General features: G+C 34.6%; 1 protein-coding gene across 1 annotated transcript in view; it reads right to left on the bottom strand.

The window, feature by feature from the left end:
* BLM (Bloom syndrome RecQ like helicase) overlaps positions 1–21,694 on the bottom strand; it is a 58,600-nt gene extending 36,906 nt beyond the window's left edge. Inside the window, exons 1-11 of the mRNA XM_023520985.1 lie at positions 21,593–21,694; positions 19,969–20,660; positions 18,673–18,835; positions 16,314–16,438; positions 12,909–13,041; positions 11,922–12,616; positions 9,846–10,037; positions 7,673–7,791; positions 6,703–6,816; positions 5,670–5,768; positions 5,318–5,466 (exon numbers count right to left, since the gene is read on the bottom strand). Of these exons, the coding sequence (XP_023376753.1) occupies positions 5,318–5,466; positions 5,670–5,768; positions 6,703–6,816; positions 7,673–7,791; positions 9,846–10,037; positions 11,922–12,616; positions 12,909–13,041; positions 16,314–16,438; positions 18,673–18,835; positions 19,969–20,660; positions 21,593–21,690 (2,579 nt within the window). The 5' untranslated portion in view covers positions 21,691–21,694. The remainder of the gene's footprint in view (positions 1–5,317; positions 5,467–5,669; positions 5,769–6,702; positions 6,817–7,672; positions 7,792–9,845; positions 10,038–11,921; positions 12,617–12,908; positions 13,042–16,313; positions 16,439–18,672; positions 18,836–19,968; positions 20,661–21,592) is intronic.
* Between the last annotated feature and the right edge of the window lie 4,434 nt (positions 21,695–26,128).

The raw sequence follows: 26,128 nt of genomic DNA, 5'->3' as shown, positions 1-26,128 counted from the left end.
GGATGACCCTCGAAAACATTATTCTAAGTGAAAGAAGATGGGCATGAACAAGAGGTGGAGGGTGGGGAGTGACTGCTAATGAGCACCAGGTTTCTTCCAGGTTTCTTCTGGGGTGACGAAAAAGTTCTAAACTTAGATTTAGGGGATGACTGTACAACTCTGAAAACATAAAATCCCTCACTAAATTCTAACTTTTAAATGGGTAAATTTTATGGTGGGTCAATTATATCTCAACAATGATTTTATTTTTTTTTAAAAAAGTTTGGGATTCCATTATATCCTCACTAAGGGCATACTCATGTTGCCCTTAAAATGGAAAATATTATTAGGTCTAGGGTGTCGAATGCACGTCATTGTAAGTGATGTGTCAGGAAATGGAATCAATTTGTGCTCCACTCTTATTGCTTTTGGAACTCAAAAACTTTTGTCACAAGGATATGTACTAGTTTATGTAAATTAAAAAACAATTAATTTTCTTTTTTATATATAAGAAAATAAGTCTAATTTGGCCAATTGGTTTGGCAATGAAAAATAGATTTGCCAATAGGTTACATGGCAGTCATATCCAATTATTTGAAAGAAGTAATCAGCAGCTATGACATTTTGAGAAAATTATTATTTAAAAGCATATTATATAATAATAATATATGTCAAAAATATATTAGGAAAGGTGTACTAAAACTTACAGTATTTTGATTTTCCCAACTCTTCCAAATATAATGGATACAAGGTTCATTTAAGTGAAAGAGTAACAAGAAAATTTAATGGTCATTGGATAGGTCTTGGTAAAACATATTTTAGGGTGTATTTCCCAGAAAAAGTAAAGTGAGTAACTAATGATCTGACTTATTTTACCAGTCAGATGGTTTACTATTCTTTGCTGTCCACAAAATTTGCAGTTGTCAGCTGAAATATTAAAAATAATTTTTGATGACAGATCATTATGTAATTCTGGCATATACATCAGAAGGAATTCAACTAATTGAGTGTTATTACTACAAAAAAATGTTTTCCATTCCCATCTGTATTTTTATGTGAGTAATGTTTCTCAATGCTTATATCTATAAAAGTAAGAGATGTGAACTGATTGGATTCATCCAGAGATATATGATGTAACTGAAAAAAAGTCCTCTCTCATTGAGTTATACATTACCAATCAAAACTTATTTAAAAAATATATTTAAGCTATTCTGATCAGTAATGTACTAATAATTATAATATAATAATTCAATCCAGAAGAAAATTTTGGCATAAGTAAAATTAAAAAACAATTCTTAATTTACATACTTATTTTTCTTGCAGGTAAGTATGATACAGTAAGCAACAAGACTTCATGCATTAAATTATATTATCTTAGGGTAAAATTCTGTGTGGAAACTGAAGAAGATATATGAGTTAAAAAATGTAAAACATCTGTTAAAGAATTAAAAAATGTGAATATGTTTTGCAAGTGAGTGATAAGTACAGAATTGCTATTATATACTAATATTCTACTGGATACATTTAAAAAGACTAGGTAACAATTTTGTTTAAAAATGTTACAACAGACCATGTTCTCTTTATTTAAACTGATGATGACAATTTTTAGGTGTCAGACTTACCTGTACAGTGGTACAGTTTTCCAAAATTCTTTACATGGCACATGTGACCAAAGAAAGTATGAAGGTTACGGTCTTGGCCATTTGCACTCAGTCCTTAAACATCCCAAACACCAAAACCTACGATCAGATTCATTATCATCCCCTCCCCTACCCTCCTGCATTTACACTTAATGCTACACTAGAAACCTACACTAGAAATCAGTATAAACTTCCGCTATGTCCATCTTTCTCATCCCATCACTTGCCAGCCTTGCTGATTCAGCTCTGCTTTCTCTCCTGGCTGTCCCTTCCTTCCTCTTCTACTGTTGCCACCATCATCATCTCTCTCCTAAATGGCTGCAATAAGTTTCCAAAAGCGCTATCCTGCCTCTAATCTCTTGTTTTTCTACTTCATCTTCCACTATCAGGGTTATCATTCTATCATACAGGTTAGATCGAGTCACTTCCCAGGTCAAAATACCTACAGAATAAATACATCATGATATGCCCTCTAGACCTGGCCTCAAGCCACCTTTCTACGGTCATCCCTTCTCATTATTTTGCCACTTAACTTATGGATTATTCACCATTCCTTGGCCCTGACCTGTATTTTCATGCTAGAAGCTTCAGCCCTTAATTCACTCCTGACCCGCTAAAATGCCATTTATTTACCACTTCATATCCACTAGGATGAGTATAATCAAAAAAACATACAGTAACAAGTGTCAGTAGGGATGCAGAGGAATTGCAACCCTCCTACACTACTGAAGAAAACATGAAATGGCACAGCTGCTTTGGAAAACGATCTGGCAGTTCTTCCAAAAGTTAAATGTAGTTACCTCATGACCCAACAATTTTACCGCTAGGTATATGTCCAAGAGAAATGAAAACATATGTCCAACATGACAACTTGTATACAAAGGCTCATAGCAGCATAAATCATAATAGCCAAAAAACGGAAACAACTCAAATATCCATCACATGATAAATGGATAAATAAAATGTAGAGTATCCATACAATGGAATATTATTTGTCAATAAAAAAAGAATGAAGTACTGATATATACTTCTTCATGAATGAAGCTCGAAAACATGCTAAGTAAGTGAAAGAGGCCAATCATGAAAACCACATAGTACATGATTCTATTTATATAAAATGTCCAGGGTGGGCAAAAATATAGAGACAGAAAGTAGATTAGAGGTTCCCTAGAGCTGGGAGGATGGAGGATAGTGGGATCTGACTGCTAATGGATTTGAAGTTTCTTTTAAGAGACAAAAATGTTCTAAAATTAGGTAGTGGTGGGATTACACAACCTTGTGAATAAACAAACAAAAAAATCATAGGATGGTATATTTTTTAGGAACAAATTGTATCTCAATACAGATGTTTAAAATTTAGAAAAGACCGCTCATCCTACAAAGTCCGCTTCCTTTATAAAACCCTGTCTGACTCCTCCTCATTAACAGTTAGTTGTTACTTTGGGTTATAGCTAATCCTGTCTTGCTGAGTTCCTGCACTCATAATTTATATCTCTAATCACCACTGACTTCATTCCACAATTTGTTGTAGATTTTAAAGGGTTCTGAAATCAGACTGTTTAGGTTTAAGGCCTCACTCCAATACCTGCTAGGTATATGACCTTATGGAAGTTATTTAACTTCTCTGTGCCTCAGTTTCCTCATCTATAAAATGAGAAAACCAGAAGTATCTACTTTGTAAGACTTTTGTGTGGTAAGTTAATACACACAAAATGTCAAGAATCGTGTCCAGCACGTTGTATAGGCTAAATATTTAAGTGTTAACTGTTATTATTTTTGTATTAAAGTATTACTATTAACTGTCTACATGTCTATGCCTTTTCTCTTTCTCAGTTCATATCTTAAGGCCCTAAGGAAAAGGAATAAAGTCTATTTTATTAACCATCCTTGTATTTCCCAAGGAGGAAGAATAACAGCAGTATCAAAGGAGCATGGGGACCATGGCTCTACCTGTATGGATACCTGCCTTCACCAGGCCATGCCACAGTAGCAGTTGGGCAAATTTAATCCAAAAAGGGTTTACTGGCAGAAAAGATCAGGGAAAAATGTACCAGAAAGTGTTCATTAAAATCTTTTACTTCCACTCAGGGCTTTAAACCTTCCCAAATATAGAAGTACCAAATATATTAAAGAATCAACAGACTTGCCTAAATTTTCATATTTTACCCACATTTACCAAAATTCCTCCATATGTTTCATTTATTCATTCTTACTGAAAGCCAATTATGCACAGGGCACCACATGCTAGACTCAGGAAATGTATAAGCTATTGCTTTTCCAAGCAGATCTCCTCACCCTACTAGGAAAAGATATTAAAGGTGTCTGCCTCTAAATATGTATGCGCAATGTTTACTCAAACACCAATGATAAATTCTATACCTACCAAGAGTTACTAAAAAGGTGAATTGAACTTACATCAATTCCTTTAACTAAGGGCATTGGCAAATTAATTTTACTGACCTAAAAGAACGGTAGATTGCCTCTGACCTAAATTGATGGAAAAAACCTAAAAACATTGCCTATTAAAAAAGAAAGGCTTTCAGAGATCAATGTAGTATTTGTAGAAGTAAATTTCCAGCATACAGGTTACTCACTAAAACCTAAACTATGACACCTTAAATATGTTTATCAATTACGAAGCAAAATATATTTTCCCCCCAAATTTTATACAAATGCCACTCTGCAGGTGAGATTAAATTAAAATATTTTTTAATTTTGTGATCACACACACAAAATTTTGAGGGCTCTAAAATTCTTGCACTCAAGAACGCCAGTTGTGTCGGAAAAGGTCTTTGTAGCTACCTTAATTTCATGACCCCTTCATATCCTTCATATGGCATTTCCAGTTCTCATAACCCTCAGAGATGCTGTTACTGTTTTTACTTATTACAATATTTATAGAGCCAGCTTACAATCTTTAATTGTAAATGAATGAAAGGTGTGCTTTAAAAATTCACCCCAATATTTTAGTCATTATTCCTTCAGACATTCCTCAAACTCAAAGCACCCACTAACAAACTGGAAGGAAAAAGTATTTTAACCTTGGTACACAACAGCCATTAAGTAAACATTGCCTTAATGGAATGAACCTATCAGAGAATGCACTTGTGTCTAACAAACTCATGTACAGGTATAAAATAATCCAGTACAACCTATAAATGTGTGGATATTTTTTCTGTTGTAGTTTTTGTTATTGAATAATTGTGGCTTTGGTGGCAAGAAGGAGCCCTTTGCTGTTATACATAGTTTCTGGACTGTTTTCAACAACCTGGATGTAACTGGAATTTCAGGGGAAAATGACCAAACAGGGCCATTGGTTCATTTCATGATGTATATATACTCTAGGACATACGAGGGTCAAAATTAGATAAATAAAAGCTAATTTATTACTGGGACTATGTCACATCTAACAGAGACAGCATGCACTTTTTTCCTCCTTACAAAATAGGTACTGGGAGTGAGTTTTCATTCCAGTAAGTGAAGAAAGCCCCAGGGCCCCAGTTCCCAAATTTTGCTGCACACTGAAATCACGGGGATTTTTAAAAACATACTGGCTCCCAGCCCCCAAATTCTGACCTAAATGGCATCAAGTACAACCTGGGTATTGGGATTTTTAAAGCTCTATAAGTGACTATAATGTGTAGCAATCCGAGAACTGGTACCCCAGGGTTTTAAATTTATGACTTTCAACAACTTACACCTGAGGTCTGAGAATCTTCAACTGAGTGAGGATGTCCTTCTGCACCCTGAGATTAGCTGTGGCAGTAAGAGCCATCACTGGAACAGAGGGAAACTTCTGGCGAAGCATATTCATTCTTTTGTAATCTTGACGAAAATCATGTCCCCACTAGGTGGGGGGGAAAAAAAACATCACTTTTCAGACTATTTGACTCTTTCGTATATACAAAGCAAACACTGCCACTGTATTAAGAACCACATTATTCTTCAATGAAACAGCAGAATAATTCGCCCAATGTTTTTATCTCTTCAGTCCTGAAAATATATATAGTACATATTTATTGACATTTCAAGACATAAAACAGTATTTACCTGACTGACACAATGTGCTTCATCAATAACAAACCGTGCCAAGAGATTCCTCTCATACAGATTCTCCAGAGTAGAAATCAGTCTGTTACTTGCACAGACCTAGACCGGAAATAGATTAATTAGACATTTAAAAACATGTAAATACCACATAACTTCAAGGATTTAATTGTTTTTAAATTCCACTACAACTTAAGTTGCATTAAGACCTTCACAGAAAATTGGTTCTTATTCCAATCTATGAAGAGAATTAACAGAAGTAAAAGAAAATAGCAGAGATATTTTAGAATATTTGCTCCCATTTAGCAAACAGTTATATATCAAGTTGGTGGTTCTAAAATTTTTTTCCTAGTCCTCAATATATCTGAGGCCCACCACACATTTACCTTGAAAACAGGATTATGGATATGTTACCTGTGTGCATGTTACTTGGGGAGAGGGGATACATACATACATATATAATTTATGTGTATATATACTTATGTACATATATATTTGTCTATGTATATATTTCATAGTTCTGTCCATGAACGAGCCTAAAGCAATGACATCTCAGTATCAACGACCATATCTGGCACCCACATTTTGACAGAGACATGTCAAAATGCCACAGAAGCCACTTTGATGGACATCTCCCACTGGCCAAATCCAAGACAATTAGAACAACACAATACATAATGATAACTGATTATAGCCCACTGCATAAATTAAAAATCCACGATTTCATATTGCTATAAATAAATATGTAGGTAAAGGGAAAGCTCTTCCTTACAGTAGAATGCCTACTAAATTAAAAAATCATTTGGCATCCATTATAGTAATAACTAATGGGGAATCATCGATAGAATTGCTCAGTGTAAGGAAAAAACCTCCGCACATTTGTTGATCAGAATGAAGTATTCTATGTGAATACTAAAGGAGAGGAACACAGCGGGGAAAGACTGGGTTTTTCTCTATGTCATGGGGGGGGAAATTGGATTTTTTTTTTCTAACATAGCTTTACTATCATATTTTAAAATAATGATAAAATACAAACCTTCTCTGGAGTAACATATAGAAGTTTTATAATAGGGTCTTTTTTTGATAATTGGAGGTAAATACTTGTAGCTTCGGAGTCAGTCTTATCACCTGTCAGATATGTAGCTGGAATCTAAGTATAAAAGTAGTAAACAATTTAAACTTTACATATTAATCTGACTTCAGCTTATATTTATCCCTAGCTTTTGTAAATATTTCACAAGTCATATATCAAACTTGTCAAAGATAATCTCAGTATAACTAACAAATAATCAGTACATATTTAAAAACCTTTAATAACTATAACTCGAAATCTTCTCATTGTTTACTTTTCTTTTTCTCTTTTCTTCACTTCCTTTGCTTATTTGTAAATAAGATAAATATGAATTCAGCATCCAAGAGATTCTAGTCCTAATGCACCACTATGCTTCTCTAGGTAAACGTGCTTTCAGGGTTCAACGTGGAACGAAGGTGAACGAGCTGCAGCATCACAAATGGCTGAACAGTGGCTATCGTCACTCCACAAAGATGTTCTCTGGAAGAAAAATCAAGCCACTGGTCTTGTCGAGGGGTGGCGGTTCACAACCCTGAATATAGTTCTGTTTGATCACAGTATGTAGGATTTAGTAGAAAGCATTCATACACTTTCTTAACCTTAACCAGAAAGAAAAAGGACATATGTGTGTGGGCATGTGCATGTGTGTGCAATTTAAGATATTAAGGGAGTGAGAACTATGCTGATCTGGCAGTAGGAAAAAAAGAAATCCTTTCAGATTAGTTAAAAAATAATAATTTACATCAGCAAAATATAAGTTAAAAGTTCTTAGTAAAATACACTCTTCCAGAACAAAATCAGACTGAATTATAGGTTATCTGTATCAGAATTTTCAACGACTTGTGCTTAAATGTACAAATTAATGTGATTATTGTGCTTTATTCTTATAATTCATAAACTGTTACATAATAGGTAGCGTTTTGTTTTAACTTACATCCAGTGAAGTCAGTTTTTGGACTTGATCTACTATAAGTGATCTCAAGGGAGAAATGACAATAGTGACCCCAGGAGAAACACAGGCGGGAAGCTGGTAACACAAACTTTTACCGCCTCCTGAAAGAGAAATGACAAAAAATGTCAGTTCTTTCTTGAGAGCTTGAAGGCAAAAGTTACAAAGTAAACCACATATAATATTAAAGTAATTAACTAATAGAATATCAAGGGATAATTCCCATGATACCAACAATTTGCATATTCAAATGAGCCAAAATACTTAGGCAATTTAAATGTGTAAACGTTTATCTTTTAAGACATCTCATGTAGGTATATATGACAGTAAAAGCAAGAATCGGCAGAAAACTTAAATCCAACAGAAGTGCTTTAAAAGTCTACTTGGGAAATCCAAATGCAGTACAGGGGCTACTCTGATTAGATGATACCAATATTAAAATAATTATTTTATATAATATTTAATTTTTAAAGAGTTAAAATGTGATAAGATATATAACACAAAACCCTATGGTTTAATATTTCTTAATGAACCAGAATATTTCTTAATGAACTTTTAGAATCTTAGTTTTTTTAAACCACTAGTATGAATATCAGAACTTTTACTCCCCATACTCTCATAAGTAAAGTAATAGTCCCAATCTTCCTTTAAAAAAAAAAAAAAAGAAACGAAACAAAACAGAACTACATTTGTGTGTACGAACAGAAGATGAAGAGAAGGAAATTTCAAAACCAAAGCAGTGGGAGTCTCTCTCCATGTAACTCTAATTCAAAAGAGAGAGACAACTGGGACACATTTTATGGTAACTAAAATGATTAATCCCTATTTTCGACTTCACCAACCTATTAATGGTAGAAACTTGTAACAGGCAGTTTCTAGGACTTCAATTTTTTTAAAACTAAACAGTATATTCCATCTCTTCTGCATATGTAGTAAGTAAATTTCACTTCGGTATATATGTGTAAATGTCAAGGCAAGAGCAGGAAGCTGAGTTCTATTTTCTGCTCTACCACTTAATGGTTATGTGACTTAGACATGCCATTTAACCTTACCATGCCTCAATTTTATCACCTGTAAAATGTACTAGCTCAGTGGCTCACAAAATTTGGCCTAAAAGAACCTTATTTGGAATCTTTATATACATAAATCAAGAGGTTGAAATTGGGGTGGAAAGAACTTTAAAAATGCCCCCTTGCAACTCCAAAAGACTGTGAAAAGCCTTGGAAACCACTAGTATAGCAAGGGTACTTTCCTGCTTTAGTTTTGGAGTACCAACTTGGAGTTGAAACAGAAGACACAGAGTGAACAAGTCAGTGAAATATGAAATGTTATTAACATCGTCTGAATTTTAAAATCGGTTTGAAAAAATTCAGATGCCTAGCCAACACTATTTAACAATGATGGTAGTAATTATGGTCACAATAAGGCAAGGAGAAGACTACATGTGTATGTATTGAAACTCCAAATTTCCCATGCTCTTATTCTAACTGCTTTTTTAATATTCTGACTTGGATGACTATAAATCAGTGAACAGCTGTTATAAATGTTAATAGCACAATGAAAAGTCCTGGATCTCTTCAAAACAGGCCAAGAAAGAACTACAGAAAATGTTCTTCATTTAATTCTCATGACACTCTGTGAAGCAGGTGCTTTATTATTATCCCCACTACACACATGGGGTTCAGGGAATGGGGTTCCTTGCTCAAGGTCACACGGCTAATAAGTGGTAGAGCTGCACTTTAAGGGCAGCTTAAAGGCCATCACTGCAGAGCTGATGATTTTAACTACCATGCAACACTAGACTGTACCAAGTAAACTGCCAGAAATGGTCATGTATCTATTCCAGTCTTATATTTTTTGTTCACGCTGCAGATTACTTTAGACCAGGAAAAAGAAAAACTCCCAAAGAGAATTCTAGATCAGTTCAACACAATGAGCTTTGAGTTGAAAATCTTAAAGGGCTATAAATGTTATTATGTCAACAACTAGAACAGAGGGTGTGATGTAGTAAATATACTTTTTTACTACGGCACAAGAGATTTAGAGGCCCCTAAATGATAGAAATACTGTGTCGGTGTTTTTTTTTTACTTCTATTAAAGGGCTTTCATTTCACATCTGCCAATGGATTCCTGCCAATTTATATCTAAAAATACATACCAGTGGGCATTAAGATAAAACAGTCTTCACCAAGCAGTGCAGCATTGATCGCCTCTAGCTGATTAGTTCTAAAATTATGCAGGCCAAATTTTTTATGAAAAATCTTCATCATTTCTCTTGTATGAGGAAAACTAAGACTTTGGAAACGCTCATGTTTCAGATGTCTAGATGGTAAATTTTGTGCCGACTCATCTAAAAAAATAGTGTTAAGTAACATCAGTGCTTTAATGTCACAAGTCAGTTTTAGCATTTACCCTTTGCCCTGACAATCATTGGCATACATTTTCCGACAGCAAATTCTTTCTTTAACCATTTACCACATTTCCTCCTGCAAAGTGTCAAAGCCACCAGACTTCCTAAGGGCCAAATTCAGGTCTTTCCTTGATTTCTCTACAGCACCACCGCTACTCTGTATTCTCTCCTTCCTCTTCTCTCTTGACCTTCAAGACGATTGTGGATCTTCTACTTGCCTTAAATCCCTGTTCTTGGCTCCACTTCTTCCACCTGCCTCTTAAATTTAGGCGTCTTTCAGACAGGGCTGGGCTCTTTAGAAGCTCTTTTTTGGAATTTTCCTAATCTTATTATCTTAAGCATCACCTATGTACACAGAATACCTAGAACTTTCTTAAGACCAGATGGATCCCCTCCTAAGTTCCAAGTCTTATATGCATCTCCAGTTGTCTGAAAGACATTTCTGCCTGAATGACTATCAACAAGCACTGTAAGCTCAGCAAGTCTTAAAATAGCCCTCCTCAGCTTTTCTCCAAATCTGCTTGTCTCCTGACTTCCCTATATGTTAATGGTGTCACAGTTTCCCAGTCACCAGGTCAGAAACCTCAGAGTCATCTCAGCTTCCTGATTCTCCTTCCACAATGTCTCTCACATCCGCCCCCTGTTCTCCATCCTTGCTGTCGCAATTCTGGATCAGCAGAGAGAACGAGAGGAGCTCACGCCAGCTTTAGCAATAACTCCAACCCCAATGCTCGACTGCCTCAAAGATAATTGTGAACTTCAGGTATGACACATTCTAACATGATACAAAAATAAATCCATTAATGGTTAAAGTTCAACAGTGTAACTGTAAGAATAACCTCTGTGGTATTAAGTCATCAATAGCAAAAATAGGGAGGCTATACTTTATAGAACTTTGCACGAGTGTTAAAAAAAAAAACACTTGTAATAACTTTATAAGGTTGATGCAATGGTTTTAAATTAATTTTGGTTTTTCTCTGCAGCCTTTTTAGTGGCTAATTTCACTCCTCTAAAAACTTCTCTCATTAAACTGTGAGCTCTAGGAGGGCAGGAAATATTCATTATTCATCTATTACCAGAACCTAGCACAGAACAGGGCGCATAGTAGGCACTCAATAAATATTTTGTTGACTGAATTAAAAAGATTCTAAGCCAAAAGAAAATTTGATTGATTTAAGAAATTTGACTGCATATCTTTCTTAGATTGTCTGAAATTTTAATATTTTGGCAAAAGAGAATTTGACTGATTTAAGAAATTTGACTGCATATCTTTCTTAGATTGTCTGAAATTTTAATATTTTGGCAAAAGAGAATTTGACTGATTTAAGAAATTTGACTTCATATCTTTCTTAGATTGTCTGAAATTTTAATATTTTAAGACACAAAACACAATTCTCTGCTTTATAAACTGATCGGTTCTCATTAATCCAGAATTCTAAAAATACACACACATTTTTAACATATAAACTCAGCTCTGCTTTTGCCCATCCCCCAAATCATTAAAAACTTGGCCTTCATGAGCTTTATTGTTTTAGGGACTAAAAATGTTAATTTAAAGGCAAAGCACATTTGTAATGACTTTAGAGCTTTACTACAATAGGTTATAATTACACATTTTATAAAACTACAGCTGCTACAGAGACAAAAGAGCAACTTGCTTTTGAAATTGATTTGTAATTCATATTATCAGAAGAAATTTGCATAGAAACAATGTAGTTTTGAGGCAGTGATGACTTGCTATAGTTTTTCTTACACAGTTACTTACGATTTTAGACAGTTTTGTTTTCATATAAAATATAAGCATTTGATTTATTTTAAACTTACCAGTGCAATTCTGAATTGATTCCGAGAAGTTTTTATTTTGAGGGGTAGATGCCACTGGAAGACAGTTTGTCTTGGATGGAGAAACTCTTTCTGATACTGACTTAACTGGCCGACCTTCCTTAATAGGTTGATAGACAGCTGTGGAAGATTTGCTGGCTGCTAAGTTATGCATTATATCTTCCCACTCATCATCATCATCAAAGCCATCTATGTCAAAATTATCAGTATCATAGGAAGCCTGGATTTCTCTTTCTAAGTCTACTGAAGCAATGTGTTCATTCTGATCTGTCATGGCAGTGCTTGTGAGAACATTTCTTGGGAAACGAGAGCTTTCATTTCTTTTTTCTATCCTTGGTGTGTCAGCGTGGTCACTACTCACAAAGCACTGCTGTACATGGGAAATGAATGATGGTCCTTCAGTGAGATTCTTCCTGGTGGCTGAGAATCCTGCCCTTCCTGGGGTAGTAGTCACTAAACATTCCCCAGTAGAAATGGAATTTGAGGGAACAAGTGGAAAATTGAACTCATCAGAATTCCCCCTAGGGCAGAAATCACCCTTTGGAAATGCATAAGGTGAGGAAACAGATGCCACATCCCCCATGAGGCTACCAAGCGCATCAGGCCTACACCTCCACACTACACCAAGAACGCCGGCATCGCCTGGGTTAAAATCTGCTTCGGCTAGGAGCTTCCTTCTGAAGAGAGAACACAGAACACCATATTAAGTACCAGTAGTCTATCATGGTAGGCCACACAAGTATATCTTTAGTTTCATCTCAAATTATGGCAAAATATATATCCTCTTTTTTCCAATCTCAAAAACTTGAATACAAATGCTAAAGGAACAGTTTGAAAAAGTAAATAAATTTAAAACATAGTGACAATTTATCCTATTCAGAATGCCTGGAAATTTTGCCCTGTACATTTCTAACTCTGAGTGGTGGAAGTACAGTTCGATATATTTCAGGAGGAGAAAAATCAAGATACCTTATGTTCCGCTGCTGAAGCAGGTTGTTCCCACAATCCAAAGATTTCAGCTCATTATCAGGAATAGTATCAACTAAATTACAGATGTGGTCCATCACACGAATAAGCTGCTGCTGTAAATTTATCTGTTTAGCTATAAAGTAATCATATTGTTAATATTTTTCCTTGAAAACAAAAGACAAGATTTTTGAAGTCATGTGTGTCAAATCTGAAGTAGTTTAAAAATAAGATTATACACAACCATATATTGTCCTAATTATTTGCCTGTGAACCAATTTCAAATCAGATCGTCTCTATTTTATATCATGAGAGCTCATAACTATGTTATCATTTAATTTCATGTTAATTAATATTTCTCTTAGGGTAACTAGGGTTGTTGGAGGATAGAAAGTTTTATCAATTAACTATGATTTCTTACTAACTTCAGGTGTAAATCTCACCACACCCACACAAAGTATATCATAAAGGGCTGCACAGGCAAGACCCCCGCCTTGCCCCGCCACTGCTGTTGTCTGCCTGGCATCCAGGCTTTCTTTCAATGGTAACGGCAGAGTACCCAGACTCTTTTTGGAGACCACCCTACCCCACTGCTCAGTGGGCATCTGATGTAAGGCAGCTCAATGAGAGTCAAGTCTAGAAGTATTTTGGCTGGCCGGAAGAGAGGGCCTCTCTTTTCAACAAGCTGGAGAAGCTGCTGGTGGTCCTCTCTGCCACAGGGAAACGCAGCTTGGAAATAAGGCTAGTACCAGAGAAAGCAGAAAACAGAGAGAAAATAATGAAAGGCTGAGATAAAGAGATGAGATGAAAGAGAGGAGAGAGAAGGCAGGTATGTAAGAGAGAAATCCCTGATTACAATATTTGGGTATCTGAATCCAGCCAGCCTACTCTACATATTTTTGTTTAAGCCGTATAACAACTAAAAAACAGAATGTCAAAGAAGGCAAAGTTTTAGATGAAGGAAAGAAAAAAATGTATTGGAAGCAAGGAAGAAAGATGCCTACTCCATTCCTTGGGCCTAAGGTACAAAGGAGAAATAAGAGGTTTAGATGGGCTGCAGAGGAAACAGCATTTGCAGAAGACAATCAGAGAAATAAGGGGAAGAAGTATTTAGAGAAGAAGATGAGGCTGCTGGGAAACTGCTGGCCGAGAAGTCAGTTAAGGCTCTAAAGGGCAGGAAGGAGAGAAAGAAAGAACAAATCAGAGGTGTACAGAGCAATGTGGCAACAAGCATCCATGTGAGAATGAACTGGTAGATGTGGACTTTTTCTAGTGACTGATGTAAATAGGAACGTGAGGTATAAGATGGTAAAAGTGGAACTGCTGAATTCCTATTTTAATTCTGTTTTCTTTGCAAGGAGAATGGGCATAAAAGGAGGAGAATAAACAATGATCTGAAGGAAATGAAAGCCAAGACAGGCTCAGAAAGAGATACAGCCATTGGAAAGGAGCTCAAGTCTCCTTGTCAGACAGATTACACCTCAGAATACAAAGGAAACCTGCAAATAAGATCTCAATGATACTTGAGGCATCTAGTGAATAGCAGAGTTGAGCACATGTGAGAGTGAAGACAAGCAAACACTGTTCTAATTTTCAAAAAAATTGTAAAGTGATTGGCAAAAGCTACAGGCTGGTGATCTTGATTTAATTCAAGGCAAAATTCTAGAACATGTTATCAAATGGCTGCTTTGTGAGCTCAAAGAAGGATTAGAAACAATTGTAGAGTTAGCAAGAGTTCATAGAAATAAACCAGCCATCTTAATGTCCTTCCTTCTTTGAAAGGATTACTAGACTGGCAGTTAACAATAGCTATCATTTGTTGAAGGCCAAAGTACACTAGGTACTTTACCTTGAATCTAGACGACTACCCGGCAAGGCAGATATTATTCAGAAGAAACTGAAGTCCAGAGAAGTTTAACTAATTTCCCATAGCCACACAGTCCTGTGAAGGAGAAGAAGGAGGAGGAGGAGACAGATTTGTATCTCAGGACTGCATCTCTCTAGAGCTAATGTCCCATCCATCCATTCCCTCTTGCTGTCTCAGACCTTGAACTTCTGAGAGTTATATGACCAAGACTTCTGCATCCCCAAGTACAAAGGTCAGAAACATGGCCTGAAAGTAGATTTGTAACTTATTGAACAAGAAGTGGTGATGAATGGACTGTCAGCTGAGAGGGAGGCCTATATTGATATTCTGTAGGACTCTGCCAATCATTTTATCAGTGAAACTTAATGATGCAGAAACATTATAGTGCAGAGGCAAACAGTGCAAACTTAAGATCCTCAAGGCTGCTGGGTTCGAATCCTAGCTCTGCTGTTGTCTAATTCTATGACCATGTGTCATTACTTAACTCTCCTGTATCTCAGTTTCCTTGTTTGTAAAATGTGGATAACAGAAAGTACCTTAAAGGGCCATTGTGTAGGATTAAATTAGTTAACTTTGTAAGGCACTTAACAAAAAGAAATCCAAAGCAAGCAGAAACACAGAGACCACTACACATGCGTGTGTGCACGTGTATACATACAGTAAGTACGGCATGTAGCAAACATGAATAGAATGTGTTACAGAAATATTTAAAGACTAAAAAGAGCACTTGGAAATTGATTTTAAAAACTCCATAGAAGAGTCAAAGATAAATATGAGGAACTCTCCCAGAAAGCAGAGAAGCAAGACATGGAAAATAGAAAGACAATTAATGGAAGCTTAATATCCAAATAACAGAGGTTCCAGGAAAAGTAAGAGAAAACAAAAAGAAGAAAATAAAAGGAAAAACCAGAAAAATTTCCAAAACAAGACACAGATTTCTAGACTGAAAGAGGCTCTGAAAAATTGAAATTAGTAGTGGGAAAAAAGACTGCTGTTTTTCAAAGTCTTATAGCACTATCGGATTATTTATACTAGATATTTAATAGAAAAAATTTTAAATGAATTAAGAAACATCCAACAAGCAAAAAAAATTAATCTTTAAGACCCCAACCCAGAGTCTATACGAGGAGAAATAGGAGAATGAAAGGTCTAGAAATCTATATCTACACAGAAGAGTTAAAAGACCTAATAATATGTAGCCTTAAAATAAAAACAAAGAAACGAAAAAACTTCTGGAATATTTAGACCTATTTCACAAGGATTAAGTTATAGGAAGGCAAATTTTGGTTTAATATAAGATAGAACTTTCTAACAAGTAGTGTTTTCAAAATAGAGAATGAATTATCTTTTGAGAACATGATTTTACAAGTTGTTCAAGCAAATCCTGGCTAACCAATGAACAGGGATGACTATATTACAGCAAAAGGAACTATAAATTTGCCATCTTATACTATATAGTCACAAGTAAAAATATAACCTTAACTTTGTTTTCAAAAGTAAGTAGTTGAAATATGTGATATGTGTAAAACACTTTTTTGTACCGTCACAGTCTGTGCTGCTTTCTTCGTTAGACTGCTGAGTAGGCATTTTCTCAGGTTTTGTCAAATCCTCTGATGTGCCAAAACTTTCCTTCTTTTGGTCACAGGTGTCAAGGTCCTTTAACATACTACAAATTAAAAAATATAAAACCAGTCCAACTGGTCAGATGATATATAATAGAAAAGAGAAAAATGTTTTCATATCTTCTCTATTCTAAAGCCTCTTTAGCTGGCCCTCAAAGTCTTTCACCTTGTGGCCCAAGAGACCTTTTCAACTTTATCTCTATTTATGCCCTTTCAGTAATTCCAGGCTCCAATCGCATGACTTAACAGTCTTCACATGAGCCTTGCACTGTCTACTTCAGAATTTCTGCCTCTGTTCTCCGAGCTAGAAAAACCCGCCATTCCAATCTCTTCTCACCCGTATCATCCCTGTTCTTCTAGGCCCAATCCAAGTGTTACTTTTCTGATTTCTTTAGCAGGTGGTTATTAACATCTCTGTCTTTGGAGATTCCAAAACATTTTATCCAGCCTTCTCTGATACAAACACATATATGTGTGTGGATCTGTACATATAATTAACTCTTACAGATCATACAAAAATATATTAACACATGTAAACATGGTCAGTTTGACTGCATATAAAAATATTTTAACAGTAACAAAATAAATTAGTACTAATCATTAAAGAGAAGGTACTGTGGAAATCCAAAGAAAGATCACACTTTCTGGAACTTGAGAAGGCTTTGCCAAGAGGGTAGGATTGGAAGAAACCTTGAAAGACGGTATGAGAAATGACAGACTATGAAGAAGGGCTAAAAAAGATAATTCTATCCATTTGATATCTAGGAATTAAACTTTACTTTTCTAAAGCAGGACGGATAACCATGTTTTATATAGTTTTATAAAATGATGATATAATTAAAGAAAGGGCTTTACTTTTTTTAGCAATGTTTTCCAGCTGGTGATAAAGGTGAAAGGTAATTTGGGGCCTGAAGATGAAGGATTTAGAGCACCAGCTAAAGAGGTTTAAGAATACAAGGATACAAAAACATATTTCTCTTTTTGTTATATATTATCTGACCATTACACTTCTGAAATTAATTCAGAAGTCACAACCAGCATTTTAAAATTAAATAAAAACAAAATTTAAGTGTGCTCTGCACATAAAGTATCATTTGTGAAAATTCTTTTTATAATATATATAAATATGTATATGAGGTTGCAATGGAAAATAGAATCTACCTTGGAAATAACCCCTTTCCAAGTGCTGAAGATCTAGGTAAAGTTAATTATGGTATGGCAACTCAAATTATGTAGCCATTAAAAGAAATACAAATATGAAAAATGTTTTAAAAATAATATTAAGGAAAAAATCAGAATAAAAAATGGCTAAAGAAAATGTTTGGTTTGTAGGAATTTTGAGACTACAAGTAAGCATCCTGTTAAAGTGGTCACAGTGCTATTTGTGCAATACACTTTTTCAAGAAACAAAGAAAAAAGCCAGGAAATAGCACTACACTGGATCTTAATCCATTTGCCATTAATTTTATTATCCTGAGTCATCACCTACTCCTCCCTGGGCCTAAGCTGTTTCCCCTCCCTAAATGAGGATGCTGACTTAGAATCCAGATTCTATATGAACTTCTGCTCAGTTCTTTACTTTGTACAATTCTGTCTGAACTTCTATCAGAAGGAAGAGGAGGAGGGGGAGCAGTTATAGTATTTTAGTTTTGTCATCAAATTGTAATAACGCTTCAACCTTTCTTGCCTCTTCAAACATCCCAACACATCTGTTAAAAGACAAACCTGGAGAAACTCAATTATGCACACAAACTACTTCCTGCCTTCCTTTCCTAATTAAGGTGATATCATATAGGGATCTAGTTCTCATCAAAATATTGGTTAATATCATAGTATATACTCCACCACTCGACTGGACTGTGGTTTAGATTGGGGTGAGGATGGAGGTAACAATAGTTATTGATGAGCTGAATTTTTCCCATAACACTACTAATTAAACACAAGCATGACATTAATTTACTAAAACTCAGTGAATGACAAATAAAATGGCAATTCTAATCTGTAGGATTTAAAAGGGGGGGAGGGGCGCATATCACTTACTAAATAATTTCCCAAATAAGGAGTTAGCTTTGTGTCATTTCAGATCCAGGAATGTGGAAATATAATATTTTTAAGAATACATTCCTCGTGTCGAAATCAACTACATACAATTGTTTGGAGGTAATAAACTGTGAAGAAGCATGAAATTAATTTATATAGAAACCATATAACTAAATTAAATTATTTCAGATATCCAAGAAACAAATAATAATGTTTATTAATTAATTAGTTACTTTACCTAAAGCATTTTAAAGAGGAAGAAGAGGCAGAAGTCATTTCTTCTTCTGGAGAAGGTGGAACAAAATCTATATTATAATCATCTTCATCAAGCTCAATACATGGTGATTTCTCGATGGAATATAATTCAGTTTCTTCGAAGTTTTTCTTCTTTTCACTATTATCTAAAGTAAGCAGTTGGTAAAAATAGGTTATTTTAATAATTGATGAGACAGAAAGAACAAGGTATGAGCACTGAAAAGTGAGTGCTTCTGGAAAGTCATAAACAATAACACCATTCCGTGACCAGTCTCTTTTAACACATTAATGTTGGTTTGTTTCTTCATAAATGATTATTGAGTCAACTGGACTAAGTCCAATGAATGCTGGATTAAGGCTGAAGATGCTTAAGGGTTTTTATGGTTGTCTCCAGTTATACTATGAAACCATAGTATAATCACTCTTGTTTTTCTATTTTTTACTCATATTTAAATATGTCTGATAATTGTATAAACACTGTTGTTTGTGCAGATAAACTATTTCTACTTTACCACTAAGGCTTCCTAGTGATTTAAATCTACCAGATTCAGTGTCTTTCTCCTGACTCTGAGGAAAAAAACAATGCCAAATTGTTTTTCTCTAGTTTACCTTTTACCAAATTTTCTCTTCATAAACAGTAACACATTTGATTAAACTATTGTTTTGCTTAATTATCATCACTTTTTAGTCCTCTTTCACTCTAAAGTAACCTTAATGGGGTTCAGGTGTTTAGAAATTTTAGTCTCATATTTACAACTATTTCATAAGGTAGATAGTTCCACATATGGCTAATCTCAGTTATCAAGTTCTGGACATCCAATAACTACGAGACCTAAACAGAAAATCATTTGAATGCTATTTATAATACTTCAATAGCATGATTAGATCATATTATATATATCAATATTAGGTGGCAGCAAGCCATAAAGGAATTATAATAGAGAGGCTTAGTTTAGTTTCACTTCCCAATTCTACCACTAACCAGCCAGTAGACCATTAATGAGTCATTTTAACTTCTATGGACTTTATTTTCTTCATATGTAATATCACAGAGCTATCCTTGGTGTTAATATAAAAATCGTATTAGCAGAATAAAATCTTTCATTTTATCAGTATGTTCTGCCTTGAGAACGTAGCCAACAGATTGTTCAATAAGTACCTCTATGGATCCTAAGAACAAAAAGCTGTATCATATTTGCTACTATTCCCAAAGCTTAGCTCTGAATGAATGAATACAATCGACATATTGAAATGAAGATAAAATAAATATAATTTTTACCTCCTTCCTCTCTTAAATGAGTTTTTAAAGAGTGACTATCCTGAGAATCTTCATTTATAAGCTCTTGGGAATGGGGGCTGTCATCAATGCAAATCACACCGCTATTTAACCATTTGGAGTCAGCCTTCTGTTCCTTAGTAGAATATACTTGCTTGCTTTCAGAGGAGGAAGAAGTCAAATCAACCTTTACTGTATTTGCTTTATGAAGGTGTGCTTTAAAAAAGTTTCTCTTAGACTTTTTTGATTTCTGAGCAGTGCTTACTCTTACAAAGTGATTTCTGAGTGGCGTAACAAATGCTTTTGAATTTCCAGAAGTATCAAAGTCATCCATATCATCCCAATTGTTGATGGTAATAAAAGAATCTGATGAAGAACTAAATTCTAATTTCTTGAAAGTAGGATCACGAGATTCCTTTATAATCGGTGTGCTCTGGGTAGTATGTAAAACTTCCTGCACCAAATCTGCCAGTAATGGTTGTGAACCAGCTCTCTTGGTTTGCTGTCTTGCTGGAGCATTTTGAAAGTCATCGATCTTTGTCTGCTGACTTGTGGTGTGGGCTAAAGGTTCACTGAAGAAAAAGTCCTCAGTAACATTAATGTCTTTATCACTTAACACAGGTGCTTTGGCTACTGACACACTAGTCACAGATACATCATTGGCTGAAGATATTTTCTTTTTAAAAGTGAAACCTCTGAAAAATAATTGAAAATCGGAATTAGATCAATTTTAACAAACCTAAAACTATACAAAGCTCTACATTGTTTACTAATTTATATAACTTACCTTCATTGTATCACAAATGAGCAAAGACTCTACTTCCCTCTCTGACTTTAACATTTATAAGGGAACTTACATTATGCTTATGCTCTGATTCTTCATACTCAAGGGCTACTATTCAGTCTTGAGAGTATCCAGGCCACTCCCACTACTTTATTTCTCAGGCTGGTAGTTCTTAATAGCAACTCCAGAGAGAGGGGACAGCATTAAATTAAAAAAAAAAAAAAATGTGGCTACTCATTGCTACTCTAATAGTTCTATGGGAAAGAGGGTTAAAAACTGCTATCTATGCTGAGATCTGGAGGACAAGTAAGAGAGTCCTGGACATCTCTGGATTTAGTGACATGAAGGTCAACGGTGACTTTAAGTTAAACATCCAGAAGAGTGTCTAGAACCTGGTAAAGGCACATAAAGAATGCAAACTACTATCAGATATCATTAAAAGGAGTTTGGATTATAGCTTAGAGGAAATAACAGAACTGGAGAGCTGTATAGTTTCCTTATAAACTCTTTTTGGAAAGGATATAAAATTATATTAAAATATTAAAAATACCTATTGGCCCAAATTTACAAGATTCATTATTCATTCATTCATTCATTCATTCAAAAACATTTACTGAGTAAGTATTATGTGCCAGGAACTGTGCAAAAGCACCGTGCAATTTATTACCTGGTGCTGCTAACACATGGTTACCATTAATTTGCAAACTGGGAAAATCATTGAACTCTCAAAGTCATCCTTCACTTCCTCATACATATAATGAAAGGGTTGAAAGGGCAGATATCTCAGTTGTATGATACTATGTGTTAATGCATGTATGACAACAAACCAACCAAAATACTTACGAAGATTTTGGTTTTGAAAAACTTAATTTATTATTAAGTTTTCTGGCTGAATGACGCTCCAGTTGCTCTTGTAGATTATTTTGAGGAACAGCAGCCATGATCCTACAAAGTGAGGAAAAAAACTATTAGTGGAGTTATGTATTTTGCATTAATCACAATATTTTTTTTGCCGGGGGAGCACTGTCCTAACTGTGCCCAAAGTAAATGAGGCTTTTTTTTGGTCAATAAATGTGTTGACATTTACAACTGGTGACATTTGAAATATATAATGTTTAACTAACTGAAGGCTCACTTGAATAGCAAAATGACCTGCTTTCCACCACTGCTAAAATAAGCACAAAAGACTTTAGGGAAGGGATTATTAGGAAAGGGCTTGCAGAAAAATGGGACCTGCCCTGGGCTTGAAGAATAAATAGAAACTGGACAGGGAGTGAGGAAGGAGAAAATGATCAAAGCATACTGAAAACCCAAAGAGCAAATGAATAACTGAATTCTCTACCTAAGAGGAAAATCTGGAAAAGAAGGAAGAGCACCACCAATGAGAGCAATGGTTCACCAGCAAGATACCGTGCTTCATAATCTAGTTTCAGCCTAAAAGAATACTTTTGTCAAGCAAATTTATCCCTTGTGCAACAATCTGTGATATTGCTGAGCTATTGTCTGGGATAATTTACAGTTTAGGATAGCCAAAATCAATGGATAGTAAAAAATTCTCATTTTGGCTGATAGTTATATAACCCCTTTCCCATTCTATATTTAACAGAGATCAACTTTTATTTTACAACATATATCTTAGGAGGAAGGGTTAACATTAGATGTTTGTGGAAATATGAAGCTTTACATAAATTACATTCCACTCACTAATTAAAATTGCCTATGCTTATTAACTCTTCATTTTAGATAACAGTGAAAAGAAGAAAAACTTGGAAGAAACTTATATTCAATTGAGAAACCTCCATGTGTTGAGCATAAGGAAGATGATTACGGTATAGATTTTATTTTGTTCCACCTTCTCCGGAAGAAGAAAAGATTTCTGCCTCTTTTTCCTCTTTGAAATGCTTAAAATAGCTAATTTATTAATAAACACTGAATAATTCACACTGACATTGAATTATATCTTAATCAAGTTCCTACCAAAATAAAACATTAAAAAGTAGACAGAAGGGTATAATGAACTCCTACATACCTACCACCCAGAGTCAATTATCAACCCATCCAATACTGTTTCATCTATAGACATCTTAAAGTCCTTACTTCATCATTCTGGAAGTTGACCTATCAAAATGGTGATATTTTAATTTTTTCATTCCTTCTTCACTGATTAGCTGAAATATACCCAGGAGTCCAGTTCACATAGGAAGGATAGGAGAAATGTTGAATTCTTTCCCTTCGTTTATGACTTTTCAAAATAATGAGTTCATTCTCTAACAACTTCCAATGGTGGTCAACTGTTTTTGGTATAGTTATAAACTCACAGATTAAACATATTAGATATGTTTCAATACAGTTATTGATTCTCAAATCGTTTCATGTTTGGCCAGTGGAAGCCTTTTCAGATAGGTTCTTCAGTCCTTCTGACATTACCTTAGTAGTCTTTGAGAGTTTCCTTACTATCTGGAATGACAAGATATTCCAGGTTTATCCTGTGCATTTTTTTCCCCCCAGACTTAGAATCGGCCACTTCCTCCAAGGAGCCCTGATATTTCTTAATGGAGAATATTTTAAGACCATAATTCCTGCATGTCCAAAGACACCTCCCATTTCTGTGGTCTTAGGGGGTGGTTACTGAAACATGCAGCCAAGCTCTGTGAACCCTACTAGGTTAGTGTTCAAAGGGGAGGAGCTACCCTCCCCAGGGCAAATGGTGAGCTTGAGATAACCTTAGGAACCTCAACTTGACCTCAAGAGGGCACTAAGGACAAGCAATTCCCTCTTCTCTAGTCAAATGAAACAAGCAAACACAATTTCTAGACAGACTTTTAACAGGGATTTCATAAACATTGCATGTTCTATTCCTTTATCATCATATATTGTTTATTTTCCGGGAAGAGGCATATAGATCTCTGTGTGGCTTACCTAAGAAAAATAGTTGTCAAAATTTATAATCCCATTATTTCCCATAAGAAATGGAAATTTATTAATTAGTAGGTATCAGATGGTCTCCAGGTCTTTTATATTTTTCCAAGGATCTTTTATATTACAGTTTTTATTACATAGGCTTTAATTATCTTTTTTAAAAAAATATATTTAAAGTAATTCTCCTTCTTTTAGACTTTTATTTATCTTTCAATTATATTTAATAGGTAAAATTAAACAAAACAATGGATAAGAGATATAAAAAGGATCTACACATTATATCAAAAAAGAGTTCAAACCAATGGGAATAAATGCAGATGATAAAAAGCCCAAACTGTATTTAATTTACATGACCCAAACAACACAGCAAGAAAATGTAGAAAGCTAAAACTGTTAAAAATACAAGAAGAAATAACAGAAAGAGGCAGAATTTGTAAGGAGATCAGTATTACTTTACTACAAAAAGAAAAAACTAGTAGAAATAAGAAATGTACTAAAAATCCAGGTTCTTTGATCAGTTTCTGCCACAAATTCACCAAGTGGCTTTGAAGAATTCAATGATTCTCTCTAGTGTTCTCATTTCTAAAATAAGAAAGTCGGGCTAGAGAATTTCTGTTTCCTTCTAAAATTAGCCTCCTATGATTCCAGAACTAATAGGTATTTGGGAGGGATAAAATGAGAAGATTAGAGAATATCATCTCTTTAAAAAATGTTGATAAACAATCAAAAAACTGTCAAAGAAAAATATAATACATAAAAAAGTAAAGATTTTACACCATTTCAAACTAGAGGCACAAGTTAATAAAAACAATAAGAAAAATATAAGCAAATTTTAGAAATGTTAAAATATGGTCTTAATAAAACAACTGGAACATAGAAAAAAATCCCAAATTATAAAATACTATTTTTAAAGAGTGATAATTAAAATATTACACATTGAACTGTTAGTGGCAGCAGTGGTTCTTAACATTTTGGGTTGGATTCTGGTAACAATCTGATTAAAGAGAGAGACCCTCTGTCCGGGAAAATGAACAAATTTTGTAATCTGTTTCAGGGGGTTCTGAGTCCCACCAAGAGTCTATACCTTTGATAAGAATCTGCTATATTTGGATATAGCCAAAGGAAAGAAAAATAATGAATTAATTCTCTCTCTCTCCCCTGCAGTCTCTCTATATATATGTATGTTGAGGTCTTAGAAAAAGCACAGAATAACAATTCAAATAAAAACATTTTTTAATGGCAAGAAAGCCAATAAAGAAAAATTAGGAGAATTGATAATATCGAGAGGTCATTTTTGGAAAGAAGAGTAAATGGACAAATAGTAAAACAAAATATTAAAGTAAAAAGTAAAATATAAAGAAAAGAAATAGAAGAGAAAAATACATAAAAACATTAAGTATAATAGTTGATTTGAAAATCTAAATTAAATAGATTTTTTGATAAAAATATAAGTCATCAATATTAATACAAGAAGCAGGAAATCAAGATGAACGGTCAAAATAGAAAGAATGTCAAACATTTTTTTAAAAGTACCAAAATTCATTCTATAAAACAAGCATGGTTCTGATCTTAAAACATCCTGAGAACAAAATAAGAAACAAGTTTATGCTCAACCTCAAAGGGTCCCTGCAACACTTCCCTGAAAACTACATTTCTCTGGTCAACTTACTCTCTCACCTTATCTAATCACCTTCTCAAAACTTTTACTCTTCTCTCAGCCAATGACTTCCATTCCACTTGTTTAGTTTTTAAACATGTGAGAGCTTCTCTCTTTTGGGGAAAAAAGCCCCCAAAACTCAACATTTATTTGACTCCTTATCACCCTATATATACTGTCCTCTCCAAGTCAGGGCAGGGCCAAACTTGAAAGACTTATCCATTCTGCCTGCCACTCCCTCACACAAATCTGGCTTCTATCCTGAGTACATGCAAAACTCAAGTTACTAATGATCTCCAAGTTACTTAATCCAATAGCCTTTTTCAATTCTTCACTTTCCTGACCTCTTTAGCATATGACACAGTTGACTACATACTCCTCATTGAAACACAAGCCTTCTTTCAGACCCTCTTGACACAGTTCGTTCCTACTTATCCTTCATGTCAATTTAACCATTAATTCCTTAAGGAAAACTCTATACTTAGGTAGTCACATAAGAATGATTAAGAGCATGGGTTTGTATCCTGACTGCCACTTATTTGCTAAGTGCTCTTGGACATAATGATACCTCAGATTCCTCATCTATATAATGCCAACTCACCTCATATGGTTGGCATTTGAATGAATTAATATCTGTGGAGTACTCAGAATGGTATCTGTCAGATTGTAGGCAATATATGTTTGATAAAGAAAAACTTCCCTATAATACAGTCTTATAACAACAAATACCTCTCAATTCCAGTTCCTACCATAGTTGCAATTCTACATTCACTTTTGTAATTATTTAATTGGTATTTCTTCTA

The sequence above is a fragment of the Pteropus vampyrus genome, unplaced genomic scaffold, assembly GCF_000151845.1.
Source record: "Pteropus vampyrus isolate Shadow unplaced genomic scaffold, Pvam_2.0 Scaffold286, whole genome shotgun sequence".
Lineage (NCBI taxonomy): Eukaryota > Metazoa > Chordata > Mammalia > Chiroptera > Pteropodidae > Pteropus > Pteropus vampyrus.
The sequence above is the reverse complement of the archived record's forward strand: the minus strand, read 5'-3'. Positions and strand labels throughout refer to the sequence as shown.